The 17,257-nt window shown below is 44.5% G+C and overlaps 1 protein-coding gene across 1 annotated transcript in view; it reads left to right on the top strand.

Moving 5' to 3' along the window:
- Positions 1-15,757, top strand: part of ulk4 (unc-51 like kinase 4) — a gene marked incomplete at its 5' end in the record, with an annotated part of 283,649 nt that extends 267,892 nt beyond the window's left edge. The window contains one exon of the mRNA XM_083662080.1: positions 15,677-15,757. Coding sequence (XP_083518206.1) covers positions 15,677-15,737 — 61 coding nt within the window. The 3' untranslated portion in view covers positions 15,738-15,757. The remainder of the gene's footprint in view (positions 1-15,676) is intronic.
- Positions 15,758-17,257: the final 1,500 nt, after the last annotated feature.

Genomic DNA, 17,257 nt, shown 5'->3' with positions numbered 1-17,257 from the left:
TTACACATGTCTTATTGTTTTCTTGCTGGATAATATTAATTTGGATGTGTTGTATTTCTTCTGTCACTGGCTACTTTTCATATTGATATGCTGGAGGAAACCTAAAAAGGCTAAGCAGCATCTCAAAGGAGAGACCAATGGATCATTCCACACTATTCAAGGAGTTGATCCAATGTGCCTCTGGTGAGTGCATTCAACCTTTGGTTCAAGGAAATCAAAAATAAATATCCTGTCACAACGTTTGTTTGTTGACATGGCTCAGCTGTTTGACAAAATGAAAAACGTTAGCATTACCAGCCTTGCATGAAGTCTATGAGGATAATCTCCTTCAATCTCATTAGGGATTGTAACAACCAGTCCTACTAATGAATCCTTCTGAAGCGTCCAAGAGACCTTTCTGTTTTATGATGTTTCTTTTGGTGAAAATAAGCATTGTCGAGTTGGAAATCTTGCCTAGCTCACGTTTGTTTGTTGACATGGCTAAGCTGTTTGACATCATCATCTGACATGTTATCAGCATTTTGTTTGGCTGTTGTATGAAACTAGTTTCACAATGTTGAGAGTTTTCCAACTATTGCGACTGAGTTTGAGACGCGTTTCAAGTGCGTTGCAGAGGGCTTTACACCAGGCAATTCATTTGCAACTTAGTTTCACCTCAGTTTCAACCAACTAAAGTTGTGTGAAAATTGTGTAAATCAGCCAGCCTTGACCTCTAGGGGAGAGTGGGGTGAGTTGTGCCACTTTTTACTTGAGGTGTCTTTAAAGTGAGGGCATGACAGTAATGCCTCCAACTACAATATGTAAATATATTTCAGGATGTTGTGCACTACTGGGAACACTCCCTTTGGATCTTAAATAAACTGTTAAAAAAATATGGCTATTCTTAAAAAAGTGGTCTCTTGGCACAACTTGCCCCCGGTGCGGGGTAAGTTGTGCCTTTGGAGAGAATACGTTGGGGTAAATTGTGCCATTGATTACTGAAGTAAAACAGAACATTTTCATCTCATATATTGTCAAATATATATCAAAGCAAGACAAAATAAAGATAACACTAAAGTCCAGTGTACTATAACAGGGTTAAACAAGGCTAAACGGTAGCAGCAGTTGACCTACATATTTAACATTTTCAGAAATAAAAATTATGTTCAAAATGAACAAAATCAACTATCACAGAGCCAGGCTACACTTACAATACTGCAATATTCTTCAACAAGGTCTATTTAAACATTTAAGAACAAAATGAAATAAAATATCAACTGCAACTGCACTGGCACAACTTAACCCAGGCCTTTTGGCACAAATCACCCCATCCCCACCATTTTAACAAACTTGTATCATATAGCTGGTTTGGAGCTAACATCATGCGAACAGCATAGCCTCATATTGTAGCTTACTAAAACACTAACACATGTGTGAAATGTTTTGAAGCTTGTCTATAATTGTTCAGACACAACAATCAATAAACCTTGATCATAAAAAATTTACTTTGAGAGGCAAAAAACAGTTTTTTGAACTTAAATGTGCTTAGCTCTTGTGCCATCTGCCTCCCTTCTTTGCAGAGTGAGTAAAATGGATGCCTCGTCAAAAATGTGTGGTCAGATGACCAATTTCTTCTATGGTTTTCTAGATACAAGGGGTGGCACAACTTCCCCACTGGCACAACTCACCCCACTCTCCCCTATAGGGGGGATTAAAAGGGATGAGTCATGATGAGCTAATTACGACCTTACGATCAGCAGTTGAAATATATTTTTTAACAGTTACTTCTGAATGGAAATATAATTTGATCATTTTCTTAATTTCAAGCGATAAAGATAAGATATTGTGGCGCAGCAGTCACGCTAGGGCAGTTGGCGAGGCCTGTCCAAGTCCTTTCCTAATTTTACGGCACAGACATGCAAAACTGGAATGGGCGGGGTTAAGTAGCCTACCAGAATTATTCAGAGGTGTGTTTTGGGTGTAACAAGAACTCAACCAATCAGAGTGTGATCTCCCATTCCCTTTAAGAGCGGCTGCGCTTGGAACTTGACGCATTGCTATTTTAACGGTGGATCATCAGCTTTTGTCTGGACTCATTGCTTGCAGCCAAGCAAAGAACAGACTGCAGCAACCTAATACAGTAGTAGCCTCAGGGGCATAGCCAGGGATTTTTGGGCCCCATGAAAGGATACCATATTGGGCCCACCGATGCGGCCGTCCACAGGGCGGCGGCGGAAGATTTTGGCCATTTGAAGCACGATTTGGAGGAATATCTCATTTTAAATTAATATTCAGATTAGACTATTGTAATGTCATTAGTTGCCCTTTCTCACTCACCTCCATATCATCTATACCAGCTCTCCTTTCCCTGTTGAATCACCATGCTCTCTGTTTCTCTCTCCCTCTTTGCTCTGAATACCCCAGAGTGAACAAAGAAATACTATCAGTAAACTAATGACTGAGAAAGAATATTGATACACATATGGAGTCCAACAGGAGTCTGTTATTATAGACTGGCCAGGGTTAACTGATTTAGTATGAATGGCTTGCAAAAAAAATAAAATCCCTGCATTGATTAAATATTGGTTAGAAGAAATGTAAACACTCTTCTTCTGTGAAGTAACAGCCTATTTCACTATGGACTAACAGCTTAATTTCCAGTAGGATATACAAAAGTTGAATAACATTCACTAGGACAGTTCTATGGTTAGGACAAGACAAGAGTATCACTATAAACTCTCAGACCCTGTAAGTCTACTGATAGAGTAGGAAATTATTATGTAGGACTAGTATAGTATAGCCATCACAGGAAAAAATAAAAGGCTGCTTGGAGATTTGGACAATATCACAGCATCATGTTTGATTTAACATACATTATCTTTAATATCACAATCAAATTCATTCATATCCATAATGTTTATTACTCTTATGGGGCACAGGAACGTTTTGGAGAGTAGATGGAGAACAGAGATGTCATGTCAGATCCAAAGAGATTGCAAACTGGTTTGTAACTAATTGAATTACTATTTATTTTTCGTTCTCAGGCTTTCATATATTTCTGCTTACTTGTAAAGTGGAAAACCCTCCTTATGAACAGAATAAGGTATAGCACTCCATGGTTTTGTAGAAATGTGATTATCTAAACAGCTGTTCTAATCATTCTGATTGTGAATCCATATAGCGTAAACGTTACACGCGGCCGGGAAACCGTATCAAACTATTTAGAAATACTCGGGCGCGGGAGGGGGTGCCTATCTAAAATACCTTAATGTCAATGTCAACTTTGACCATTTAATTTGTTTAATTGGCTCTCTTGCCTTATTTAGACATGATGCTGCTGCTGCTGCCATGATCTCACTCACTACGCATTTCTGATAGAAGCTGGCAGTTCTGCGTGGTTTGGGGCGGACTTGAGGCAGGACTGAACCATTTTATGAAAATCGAAGGGGGAGGAGGGTGAATGATTTTTTTTGCCAAAATAAAATAAAAATAAAAATGAACCTAGTTTTATTAGTACATTGTGAATAAAATATTATATTAATGACGATAGGTTAATAATTTAATACTGCAAAAAATTCTAGAGTCTTCAATTTTTTTTAGGGCCCCTGTCAGCCAAGGGCCCTTGGAATCGTCCACAGTTTCCTATAGGATACTACGGCACTGAGTAGCCTATATGGAAATAAACCACGGACTACCTCAAAACTTCTTCTTTGGGAGAGAGGGGTAGGGGAAGAGAACATCAGCATGTTTGTGTCACTTACATGTAATACAACTTTTTCAATGAATAACAGTTGATTGCTCAATGAATACTTGCTGTCCTGCAATTCTAGCAGCTGAATCTGATGTCGTGGGATGACAACCGGTTTGTATTTTAATGGGAGATCCTTGGGTAAAGCACCACCTCCAAAAACATTATGGACAGCGCTCATTATAGATATCTATTAATAACACGTGTTAACATACTGCTTATTTCTACTCAGTCTACGAAGTACATTCTACACAACACACATTGATTTATTGATAGCATTGTATTACCTTGAAGCCTCTGTCCCCCTGCACACAGAGAGCACTGTGCGCTTGTGCATACATTATTGGCTTAGACCAGGGGTTCCCAAACTTTTCCGACCAAGTACCACTACGTACCAAACCAAATTTCCCAGGGACCACTTCCACTGTGTATATCCCCCCCCCCCCCCCCCCCCCCATAAAATGAAAAGCAGAAAAGCTAATAACAATATAAGGCTACTAGCTGGTTCAAAATGGAGACACACGGACACTCACACACACACACACGCACACACACACCCACACACACACACACACACACACACACACACACACACACACACACCTGCCAACATTAGGCTGTGAAAAAGAGGACCCCTTTGAAAAAGTTGTTTTCCCTTGCCAAAATTTAGCCTAACTTTGGAGTGTTATTACCTATACCTTCCTGACAAACTAGCATGACGTGGTTGGTTTCATATGATACCAGAAACTTCACTCTGGCCTTAAAACTGAGCCTGCTGCAGCCTCTGAAAGTAAATGTTGAAAATTGTGATGTTTCCCAAATATCGCGATATTTCCGAAAATCGTCTCAATCCGGCAACTGCTCAGGGTTAATGTGTATGTAAAAACTTGTCTGTAAATCTTTTTTTCTTTTTTCTTTTTAAATTCTCTGGCAGACCACCAGGCGGAGCACAGTTTGGGAACCAATGGCTTAGACAGTTCAAATGTCCACATTTATTCTAAAAACATAGTTTGAAACAGTCCCTAAATCATATTTTTAGCAACAACAAAAAAATCATTGCTAAACATGATTTGCCGATGTGCCTGTTAGTTACTGATCTCCCCTGTGTGTCCATTTCTCACTTCAACAACACGGACATCTCCCACGTCAAAAGAAATTATTGATATTGGGTGTGTGTGTGTGTGTGTGTGTGTGTGTGTGTGTGTGAGAGTGTGTGAGTGAGTGAGTGAGTGAGAGTAAGAGTGAGAGAGAAAAGAGAGGGGGGGGGGGGGGAGGGGGGGGGATACATGAAATATAGCCAGAGCCGTGTATATAGAAGAGTCACGACATCTCCATTCACTCCAATGGACCAGTTTTTTACTCTCAAGAGTTCCAGGAAGTAAGGTCCTGGATTAAGCAGCACTGTCGGGTTGCAGCAAAATTTACAGTTTGTGTTGTACTTTGAAAGTTTTTTTTAAATCAAATTGTACATTATCAGCTTTATTTTAGCATGCAAAAGTAGCGCGAGACCCATTCCTGGCTGTTCATTGGCTAATGAGTCTCGCATTTTGGTCCTCCGCTGATGCCACTCTCTCTCTAGAGGACACTAAATATAACTTAATGCAATTATCCGTATTTAAGATTGTAACCAATCCAGTCCTTTTTACCAGTTTAACGATCTGCAATCTGATGGCAGTAACCTTTTTGGGATGAGACCTGCCTCACCAGACGGGTGAAAGAGAGAGAAATTTCTGCAGTTTATTTATTTATTCATTTATTTTTTATTTGTTGTGATGTACACATGAGTGGATCAGAGGCCTCTGCCTCACATGTGTGTAACGGCGTACCCAAGCCTTTTGCATCCTTTTGAGAAGATAGCAGGGATATGTGCCAGTATTTATACCAGGTATTTGTTGGTCTAAATCAGGGGTGGGCAAAACTGACTTACATCAAGTAAGCGAAGGGCCACACATTGGAGATTATACCTGCCAAGTTCAACACTCCTGATTTTCGTGGGAGTCTCCCTATTTTTAACCCTCTCTCCCATTGTGATTGGTAATTTCTTGTTCATCTCCTGATATAATAGTGATACAAATCCAATGGCTGTAGCAGATGAGATTTATTAACATAATTCTGCCTTTTATTGAGTTTTTGGGGGTCGTTTTGTTTTTCTTTCAGTCGCATATTGCCCAACATTTCTTGCGGCCCTATAGGGCCGCATTTTGCCCCAGGGCCGCAATAAATGACTGTAGAACAGTAATTTCTTACACATGAGATTACTTTGAGCTTTTTAGTCATAAAGATGATTGAAAGATGGCCTATTCCATATTCCAGGCTGAAATGTTATAACAGAAGTGGAGTATTGGCCAGAATGACATGAACATTTGGACACTTATTCAGCTGGGGGTTTTTTTGCAATTCCATCGCGGGCCACACAGGCCGCATGCGGCCCGCGGGCCGTATTTTGCCCATGTGTGGTCTAAATGGAAGCACTTTCCAAAAGCCTGGAAATAGCACCGTGTCTGCAATGTGCTCGACCACACCTCCTTTTAAGACCAACACACCCACAGGTGCACAGACAGACGTCAAGTCAATTGCTATTTAGCCGGCGGGGGCACACGGCGTTAAATTGGCAAGTGTGCAGGTTTTAAGGTAGCAATGACACGCGTTTGCATTTGTGACCGCCCAGTTCAATTTATTTTCGGTTAATGTTTACCAAAGGTACCAACAATTATGGAAGGCTGTGCGTGTGCGTGTGTGTGTGTGTGTGTGTGTGTGTGTGTGTGTGTGTGTATGTGTGTGTGTTCCCTCTTTGAGCTCAGGGTTTTGTCGTCGTAGCAACGACGCTTCCCTTGATCTTTTGATGTGAGAGAAAAGCGTCCTCCTTCTAAACTCTCCTTCTATCGGTTTATTTTTCTCTCTCACGCGCGCACACACACACTCACACACACACACACACACACACACACACACACACACACACACACACACACACACACACACACCCTGTCAGATCAATAATAAAGGTGTATTGTCCTGCTATAGCGGCCTCTCCTGCTCTCCCCTCCCTCTCTCTCTTGCTCCTTTTCTTCCTGTCTCTCTTGTCAGCCTCTCTGTACTAATTTCTGTCCCCTTCTCCCGCTCTCTCCCCCTCCCTCCCCTCACTGCCTCTCTCTCTCCCTCTTCAACCACCTCCTCCTTTCTTTCCACCCTCCATACTCCCCCCCCGCCCCCTCGCTCTCTCTCTCCCCCTGTCTCTCGTCTCTGGCAGATGAAAGCTGAGATGAGCCCCAGCCTTTGAAGTGGCTGAGGCTGGCACACTCCCACTGCTTTAGCGGGGGAGCAGAGGTTTTTAGGAGAAAGGCCAGGAGATGAGAGCAGCTATGAGGAGAGGAGAGGAGAGGAGAGGAAGGGAGAGGGGGCGAGAGAGGAGAGGTTTTAATTGAGAGGATGAGAATAGTTGGAGCAGAGAGAGAGAGAGAGACAGAGGGGAGGGGTGGGAAGGAGAGGAGGAGAGGTCTGGCCTAAGATCCCAACCCAAATGATGTCATTCAGCCTTTACCATGGCAACCTGCGGAATGCCTTTTCAAACCCCCCGGCCTTGACCGAGTGTGGAGGGAGGGGAGGAGTCTCTGCACTCTGAAGAGAAAGCCTTGAGGCCCCAGACCTGATCCTCACTTTATTGCTGCATTCGGTTAAACACGAAGCTGGCAGGAACGCGGCCTGCTCTTACCAAGGCTGAAGGGATAACAGAGCTGCTATAATGTGTGTTCTGACAACAGACGCAGCACAGCCACCTGCGTGACTCGTCAACAAACACACGCCACTCTGAACCTTTTGGTTTCAGCGGCAATTTCTGAAGGATTTTCCCTAAATGCCACCATTAATATAACCTAAAATCAGGTGAACAGTGAACGTATCATTATACTGTATGGTACCTTCACAAGTGGGACAGTAACTACCTGACTCTGCTGGAACAGGTGTGTGATTTTGTCCAAGGCAGGTCAGAGAATAGCCCATATCTGTTGAGATGCATTTGATTCCTGCCTTCTATTTAGGCAGTCTGATAAATGACACTATGGATGGCATATTGAGACTCATTTCACATAGCCAGACATTTAGCCTGCCTCACTCCACTTCACTCCATCTTAGCACAGGAGACAAGAGTGGGTAAAGGTCAAATTCCCGGAGGTGTGTTTATGTCTTCGGCCAATCACAATCCAGAGCAGCATTCAAAACGAACTCCCGTTTGACGCCCTTTGAACCCACAAGACTCAAGAGACACAAAAGGCATCTGATCAGGATGTGGGGAGCGAGTTGTGGGTGTGGTGGAGGGACCAGTCAAAGCAGACTGGAGGTAGAAACAACAGCGTTCCCCGTGAAAAATCCATTTAGATTTTGGAGTGAACTGTCCCCTTTCGCTCAAGCTTATTATTACTGTCCCCAGCACTCCAGTTTTGTCTCATGGCTCTCTCGTGAACAGATCTCCTGGTGGTTGGACTCATGGAAAACACAGCCGAGCATGACGCTGATGTTGCGCTGTAAAGAGCTGTTCGCCGTAATCTAGAACCAATTATTATCTCCGCCAGGCGAGAACATTTTTGGCCGTGTGTGTGCTTGTGCGTCTGTGTGTTCTCCTCTCCTCAGGAACGCCTTGACGGAATTTCATCAAATTTTCCTCAAACGTCGACTTGGACTCAAGCATGAACTCATTTGTTTTTCTCAGGTCCAAGGACAAAGGTTAAGGTCACTGTGACCTCACGAATGCCATTTTCAAGTTTGTTAATGCCATATCTCTATGAACTGATTAGATTTTGGTGGTTAAACTTCAAGGTTACTGTGACATCACGACCGCTCGTTTCATGCTCGTTAACGTGAGATCTCAGGAATGCCTTGACGGAATTTCATCTAATTTGCTTCAAACATCCACTTAGACTCAATGATGAACTGATTACATTTTGGTGGTCAAAGGTCAAGATCACTGTGACCTCACGAATGCCATTTTCAAGCTTGGAATGTCATACCTCAGTAACACCTTGACCACATTTCTTCACATTTAGCTCAAACTTCAAAGTCTGGACAGACATGAATGTCGACTGCTCACTTGTTGGCGGAGGCATATATCCGCAGTGCGGTCGTTCTAGTCCCCCCCCCCCAACAATGAATTTCTATTCTTTTCTATTTTTCCCAATTAACACATTCCGACATAGACAAAATAATAATTACAATACAAACAAACAACCAAAACACAAACCACCGCCCTCCCCTCCCCACAACAACACAACAAAAAAACAACAACATACAAATGGTGATTTAGCTGGGGGTCAAATGTACTTGAGTTCAATTCCATTTAGGGTGCTTTCTCACTGGTACCCCGGTACCGTTCCCGAGCACACTTGTCCCCAAATTGACCCCAGTTTCGGAAGATTTGACGAGTGTGAACGTTGCGTTCCGTTCCATTCCGCGCCCGGGCGCGCAACAGGGAACCGTGACAGGATCCACCTGAAAAGGCACGGAACACTTGCGAGTGTGAAAGCCAACCGTTCCGAACCTCATAGACAACACACAGAGCAAGGATACACTGCAGGCATAGTTGATGCACTCTGTTCCGTTTCCGAGCGCGGAAGAAATGTTAAATGTGAAAGCTGGGGGGGGGGGGGGGGGGGGGCAATTGTTCCCGAGTGCGGAACGGAACGGAACGAAAGCATCGTTCCCAGTGAGAAAGCAACCTTAGTTACATCTTGTCTATGCACAGATATAGAGTGGAATGCAGAAGGAAAAAACAAAACAAAAAACAAACAAAGAACTTTGAAGACTTTGTGTATTGCAAAAGGTTACTCAAACATCCCCAGGCACCTCCATCAAATCTGCCACATCTGTCCTCTCTAGATAACAAATGAAAGGACCCCAAATGTCATGAAATAGTGACTGTTTACCCCTGATGGCATATATGATTTTCTCTATGGGCAGAGTTGTGGTAGAAATCCATCTACCTATACCCGGCCTACCAAACTGTTTCCATGTCACAGAAATAAATCTTTTGGCCAAGAGTAAACCTGTGTCCAAAACCCTTTTCTGTCTCCCTCTGATGTTGTAATTAATTGGGTATAATCCTAGTATGAAGAGCTTTGGGTCCAGATACACTCTCTGACTGCGTCCCAAAACATTTTGATTTGGCTACACTGCCAAAGACAGTGAAAAAGTATACCTTTTTCTTTTCCGCACTTGATTCGACTTGAAACATGCACCAGGAATTTATTGATCTTTTCTGGAGTTACATAGACTCATCAGTCAGTTATACTGCAGCAATTTAAGGCGAGAGTTAATTTTTTGAGATTGCACTTTGTCACATGCCTCCTCCCAGTCCTCTATGGTGATGTCTTCATCATCTAAGTCCTCTCTCCATGCCTTCAGTCTCTCTATGGAAGACTCTGAGGACTGTCCTACCAAAAGGTTATATATCCTAGAGATTATGCCCCTGCCTAAACAGTTCATCACCATTAGCTCTTCTAATGTTGACATAGTGGGGATGTCGTTCTAGTTTTAATTTATAAGCTAAATCCATTCAGCTTTTTTCCCAATGACTTCATAAGTCAACGGTGAGTTGACTTGCGTTTCTGGCCCTTTTGGGGCCCTATGCAACATCTTACAGTGGGGCCCCCAAACCACTGTCATCATAATATCCCTGAATGAACATGCATGACGAGGCATAGTTCATAATCAATAAACCTTCTAATTGATCAATTACACACAATATTAATAATAACTATGAATGAATATTTCATTTTTGTGTCACGACAATTGACCACATGCGATTATCAGACACATCAACATTCAATAATTAACAAAACGTGTGTCACCCAACCAGCCACACATACTACTGTACAACCTACATATAAACAGCAGAGCATACATGTATATACACATGTATCTATGGGTCAGCGTGGGGGAAAACGCGGGCCTGGCTAGAAAAGTGCACTCGGTGGAGTGCAGATAGAGATCTGCACTCCACCGAGTGCACTTTTCTAGTTTCTTTATGTAATGCGCTCCATCCCACCCTCCACTTGTGCAGGGATTTAATGAGTAGCCCGAGCCCAAAGTTTGTCCCGGAAACTTTTATGGTCCCAATTTATGTTTTCCAAATCCACAAACTTCCCAAGGATTTCCCAGGCCTGTGGGAACTGTGTTAATTAGGTTGGGTTTAATTAACTATGGGGGGGGGGGGGGTGTATTGGCCTGGCTGTCAGGCTGCCCTCACAGACACCTGGGAGAGAGGGAGGAGAGAAGGAATTGATGGGTAGAAGAGGAGAGGAGTAGATTGCATGTAGTGTGTGTGTGTGTGTGTGTGTGTGTGTGTGTGTGTGTGTGTGTGTGTGTGTGTGTGTGTGTGTGTGTGTGTCTCTAGACTGATGTATTTCCATATGCTGTGTGTATTGTGGCATTTGAAATATATATACCATTGTATTGGAAACGAGAATGTAAAAGTACAGAGGGGGGGGGGGGCAGAAGTGAATGCAGCAATCACGGTTTCAAAGCTCTCCAGTGACTAGTGAACAGCACAGGACATCATCTGGACCTAGCTTACAGCAACCATTTTAGGGCATCCTCATACCTCAGAGTATTGGCTATCATTCCTCAGACTAAGCTTTGTCAGCTCTTGTGTATCACAGTAAACTGCATCGCATGTGCTCGAAACGCCTTCAGTCCTCACATGAAAACGCTGTCATTCGTCCTGCAATACGTGCCTCAGTTATCACTCAAAACCTCTGTCAGTCATCATTCCTCACGCCTCACACGAAAACGCTGTTACACCAGTAACATGCCTCCTCCGTTACTGGTGTCATCAGCTGCCCCGTGGGTAGCAGTGATGAATTGAAGGTTGTGAACTGGGTGGACTCGGGTATGGGCGATACAGATGTAGGTCGAAGGCTGGAATGCAGGTTGGCCCCTCGGCTGGCCTGAGGGGCTGGAGCGCTATGCTCGTTAGGACCTTGGGCAATGGCCTATGGTGTCTTGTGCAGGATGTATCAGTGCTGGGCCGCACCATTGCTTGGTCCAGATTGGGTACCGGCCTTCAGCCGGCAGTCAGTGCATTCCTGCAGGCAGCGACGGGCAGTTGCACGCCCCTGTCGAATCCAGTAGAGTCGACGAAGACAGGCGAACACGGCTTTCGGGCCAGGATGGCCCATACGCCTGTCCTGGGCCTGGATCAGGAGCTCTGTAATGGTAATGTGCTCTGGGTCCAGCGCTATAAGGTTCCCCGTCGTCTGGTGGCGGTAACAGGTTCGCCGACTTCAGGAGATGCAGTCAGGGAAGCTTTCCTGCTGACTCCTCTCCAAGATGAGTGTGCGCCTTCTTGCAATCCGTCAGTGTGAGTAGGCCATCCCTGCCCCATTCAGCGTACGTGCCATCGATTCCTGCAACTCCTCCCAGGTTCCCCGGGGTGCTGTTCCCCGTCGGGTGGTTACATACTGGACTTAGTAAGGCTGTGAACAGTCGGGGGTTTCTCCTGATGTGCCAAGGGCCGTTTGACCGCTGTTTGACCAGAGCACAGGGCTCTGGCACTGGGCGCCAGGCCCAGCTTCCGAGCGCGCGGGGCTCTGCTTCTGAGCAGGGGATCTGCTTCGGAGGTCCTGTTTGAGCCTGTGGGTTAGACTCTGTAATGACCATCCAAGACGGGTTCGGGGCCATCGGGGTTTTCAGGTGGACCAATGGGCGCTGGTTCCAGTGGCGTTATTAGGTTGTCATGGTCGGTGCATATGAGCAGCACTGGGCATCAACTGCTGAATGGGAAGATCCCTTAAGTGGCTGAATTTCCATTGCAGTGCCTCTCTAGGATAGGTGTGCTCACCTAGGCTAAGGTTTGGTGCAGTGAACTTCAGGCCCCTGAAATGGGGTAGCTGCTCCTCGGTTCGGCTTTCGGAGAAACGCTGAAGAACACAGAGGAGCCGTGGAGGGAGACACAGACGCCCGGCTGGATTGTCTGCAAGGCTAAGTCCTCCGGTGTCTCCTGGAGGCCTAGAGCCTGAACAGCAGCGTTGAGAAGCATAGTACGCTGTGATCTGTTGTCCAGGAGAGCGTAGGCATCCATTTTCTTGTCCCCATGGTGCAGGACCACTGGGACAACGTTCAGCAGAACGCTGCTGTCATTGGCTAAAGCCATGTAGGCTGCAGGTATCTCTGCCTTATCAGGATCTGATAAGGTGAGAAACATCTGAAGCTCAGATGTAGATTGGTTGGAAGTTTATCCATCAGAAGAGAAGTGTAGGAATCACCTTCCAATTCCCGTCATCCTGGTTCCCTCCAACATGCTTATCAGAGATCTTAGCCGCAGGGCAAACCTTCTGAATGTATTGATGTCTCCGTTCCGGATGTTAGGTTCATGGCAGATCTCCTGAAGATCTGCTGAAGAGCCAGCTTATGTGGCTGCCCATAGGTAGTGGTCAGGGATGCCATGGTGTCAGTGAAGGGTTGAAGGGAATTGCTCAAGGAGTCTGCAACCAGCTGGGTGTCTTCCAGCTGCAGATGATCCATTAGTATCTGGTACTTGAAGCTCTCGGTGGCATCCTGAGGTAGGATGTTGCCCAGAGCATACTTCAGTCTTGCGAATTCCCTTGGATGCGGATGGATGAAATTATGGATAGTCGGGGTAGGTCCCCGATATGCAGCGCATGTCATGCACCTGCCGTGATGACATGCTGCAGTCATCGTTCGGTCGTTGGTTTGGTTGGTTTGGTTTGGTTGGTTTGGTTCTCATCAGTCGGTATGAAAGGGCCTTTTCTACAGCAGCACTGTAGCACAGCCCCGTTTGTGTAGAAATGTGATTTTATGAAAAAATATTCATTTTGGCTGTTTTGTTTTGGGGTTTCACCAGATTTTGGTAAAATAAAGCCTTGGCTTTCATTCTTTGTAAAGATTATTGTGAAATTCTAAAATTACATATAGTTTTGAAATTCATAAGGGTAGGGTAGAATTAGCTCACTTTGTCAAACTTTGAGGCCCTTTTTTTCAAAAACATAGTTTGGAAACAGTCAAGACATAAAGGGTGCATCTCACTCAACTTTTGTAGTACAAATATGATTTTGGTATCACCGGAAAGCTTACATTCCCCTCGTTCCAACAGTTTATAGAACTCAAAATGTGTTTCGGGGTCAATATGACTGATTTTGTCAGACTAGGTCACATTATGTGCTGTGCACTAGGAGGGTTTTGTAATTCTGTTGCCTTGAACAATGACAATAAAGCACTATCCATCAAGTCCCAGTCCAGACCAGCGGTGACTGAGGCTCCGATACATCACTCAACACTGGGAGATACAAACACCTTAACAAACGCACCTGCACCTGGCAATGACCTCAATTCCATCTCCTGTCATTTGGAGTGATGGTCTCTCTCCCTCAAAAGCCCTGCGTTGGCTTCTTTCCTTTCCTCACTCGCTTTCACTTAAGCCACAGCACTCATTTGACAGAGGTGAGATTCTGACAGAAGTAGAAGCCTTTGGTGGGTGCATTGAGTTTCAAGGAAAAGAAGTGCCTCTTATGATAAGGCAGAGTAGAAAGAAAGGTCAACAATACCTACAATGAAGACCCAAAGATTGTTCAGTGTTGTTACATGCAGTGTCTGGGTTGCCAGCCTATGAGGACAAAAAGTCTCATGGGGGGGAGGGGAACTGGGGGGAATAGCTTGATCCTCCTATGTGCTACATCCTGCCAATGAAACTCCTCGCTGTCAGGTTAAAAGTGGCTGGTGACTGCACATGTATCGGAGGAAGCATGTGCACATCTACAGCTCCCCCCAGATCGGCAGAGGGGGTGGAGCAATGACCGGGACAGCAGGGGGAATTGGGGAGAAAAATCCTCATAAAAAAAAAAAAAAAAAAAAAAAAAAGTCTCATAAAAAAGTCTCATATTTGCCTGACGAAGGTCTCAGTGAATCTTGAACAGGTAACAGGTTGACTTTTAGGCAACTGTTTTTTCTAACTATATGAGGATACAAGGATGATGAAATGTCTCATGTACGGTGTGGCTGTGGCTCCAGGCCTGCCATCCAAACTGTCCTTGCTGAGAGGCACAGACCTGGACAGCACTGCCACTGACACAGCCCAACTAGGCCACGCATTCCATATACGTATAGGATACAAGCCTGCATGCTTCGTGGCTAGAAATGCGTGAGAGAAATGTGCAGCAACCTCAAAGCTATATCAAGCGATGGATAGATCCATTCCAGTGTTTGTAAGTAATATATGAAACCCGTTTTAAGGAAGGATATCTTAAAAGGAAGAACTGGAAGAACCTGTTTGTAGTAGAACAAGTAGTTTACTCTGATTCAACAGTCCCTGTTTTGTTAATTAATGAATTAAGTAATGTATGTGTGTAACACAGTCTTTCTACATAAACAAAGTACAGCTCCGGTAGAGGCCTATGGCACATTATGTGGCAGAATTACTGGCGGATAGATTTCTGTCTGTTGGGCTGTTTACGTCAACATGGTAGAGAGCCAGAAACACAGAAGCTTGTTCATAACGGAGCTACTTCAGCTGGCATCATACTATAAAGCAATTCATCTCTGTATGTGTGTGTCCTTTGCATAGCTCGAGACCCGATCTACTTCACACTTGGCGGGTGTGTTGCTGGGGACCCAAGGACGTGTGGTGCTGCAGTGTCAGATTTGGTGCAATATTCATAAACTTTGAATAAACAACAGTTTACTCTGAGCTGTGCTTTGCATTTGAATGTGTTTGTTCAAAGTCCACCAGCGTCCTGGTTGAGTGGAGTTTGCTGTGTTAAAGCACCATGATTGGCCCGAAGGTTTAAACACCGGCCAGCTGGGAAACGAGAGGCCATTTGAAGGCTATAGCGACACCTCACTAAACGTTCTTGACTGCGTGACTGACTGAATGCCTGCCTGAGCTTGGCCTGTGATGAAAAACTATTCAGTCTTGCTGTTATTTTTTTTGTTTGTCTCTTTCAGGTGTCATGGTGACGTGGCACCACTGGCTGCTGAGATCCTCCAAGAGATCTGCGCCTTCTGAAGGCTTCACCATTCTAGAAGATCTTTACTTTGTGGAGCCATGCAGCCAGCATTCTACAACCTCTCAGCATTCCAGAAGCTTCCAACATTCCAGAACTTTTCAGCATTTTTAGATCTTTTTCAGCCTTCCAGCCATAGAGATATACATGTACAGTTGTAACTCTATGCTTCCAGCAACTTCTAGCTTCTAGAACTTTTCAGTGTTTCTAGAAAGGTCAACCTTCGGCTTTGTAGTCTGCTTTTTACATTGTCAGTCTTCAAGTGACGCACTGCTGAGTGATCAAAGGTGCTTTTTAAATGAAAAGTTATTACTTTGAACTCTCTTACTAGAACCTATTAATTCGAAATTTGCTTTTGGATATGTACTACCATCTGGTTTGTAGGTTAGTTTTGCAAAATGTTTTCTCATACAATAAAATCATTAGTTATTACTTTACTTTACAATGAATGGGTCGTAGTTATCAGATTTCTTTACTAACTCCATCCACACGTATCTCTCAGCACATTTGCAAATGTGATTAATCACAGTAAATTTGTACCAGCCATTGCTTTGTCACTCAATCATTTGACAACTCAAAACATCCAGCTGCTGTTGGACCTTGTCTCTTCCTGGAAATCCTGGACAGCCATGAGTCTGGCAGGCTTTTAGTTCTTCACACCTGCTTTTCATTGCATATATGCAAATTTAACTAAACGAACACATCCACCATGCTATACAAAGTGAGCGAGTTGACACATTCTCATAGAGACACTGCGGAGTGCGTCATCATTCAGAAACCACGCCCAAAACGGGGGGAAACAAAAACACCTCCCCAATCCTGGCTTCTCCTATGTCGCATGCATGGCTGCGTGTTGCACACAAACATCATATATATGGAACATGAACACTCCAACTTATTTTACTGACAGCTTAGTCTCGCTGGCCAGCCTCCCCTCCCTTCCGTGAGAGGAGTCTGCCGGCGCAGGTCTCCATTGTGGAATTGCGATTGGAACTCTGATTGACATGGTCGGAGCCAATGACAGAGCTTGTAATAAGTGGGGAGCAGACATCCGGCAGCGACTGAAACAGTTGCTCCAATGGGGGAGCAGCTGTAGAGCAAGGGAGGGCTTATCCCAGTAGCCTGTTTCCGTGCAGCCAGACTCCTCTCACAGAAGGGAGGGGAGGCTGGCCAGCGAGACTACTGACCGCTAGATCCACATTTTTCTTGTCGCCAATTCTCGATGGCTTCCTTGTTTTGCTCGGGAGTACAAAAAAACTTTAATTGGCAATTTTTTACATTTGTTGTCTGCGCAGCCCACCACACAACAGCTTTTAGCTATGTTTAATTCAAGGAAAATGACGCTGGTGTATGGGAGTGAACGGAGAGCTTTACCCCCTGATGGGCGTGGCCTATTTCATGCAGTGTCTCTATAGTTGAAGATAGTGAATTGGCCTCCTGCCAGCTCAACAGCATGTTCCATCCAGGTAGATGTGGACACTTGTTCACTCAGTCGGTGAATCATCAGTTTTCCCAAACCAAG

Source organism: Poromitra crassiceps, assembly GCF_964638095.1.
Source record: "Poromitra crassiceps genome assembly, chromosome: 1".
Taxonomy (NCBI): domain Eukaryota; kingdom Metazoa; phylum Chordata; class Actinopteri; order Beryciformes; family Melamphaidae; genus Poromitra; species Poromitra crassiceps.
The sequence above is the reverse complement of the archived record's forward strand: the minus strand, read 5'-3'. Positions and strand labels throughout refer to the sequence as shown.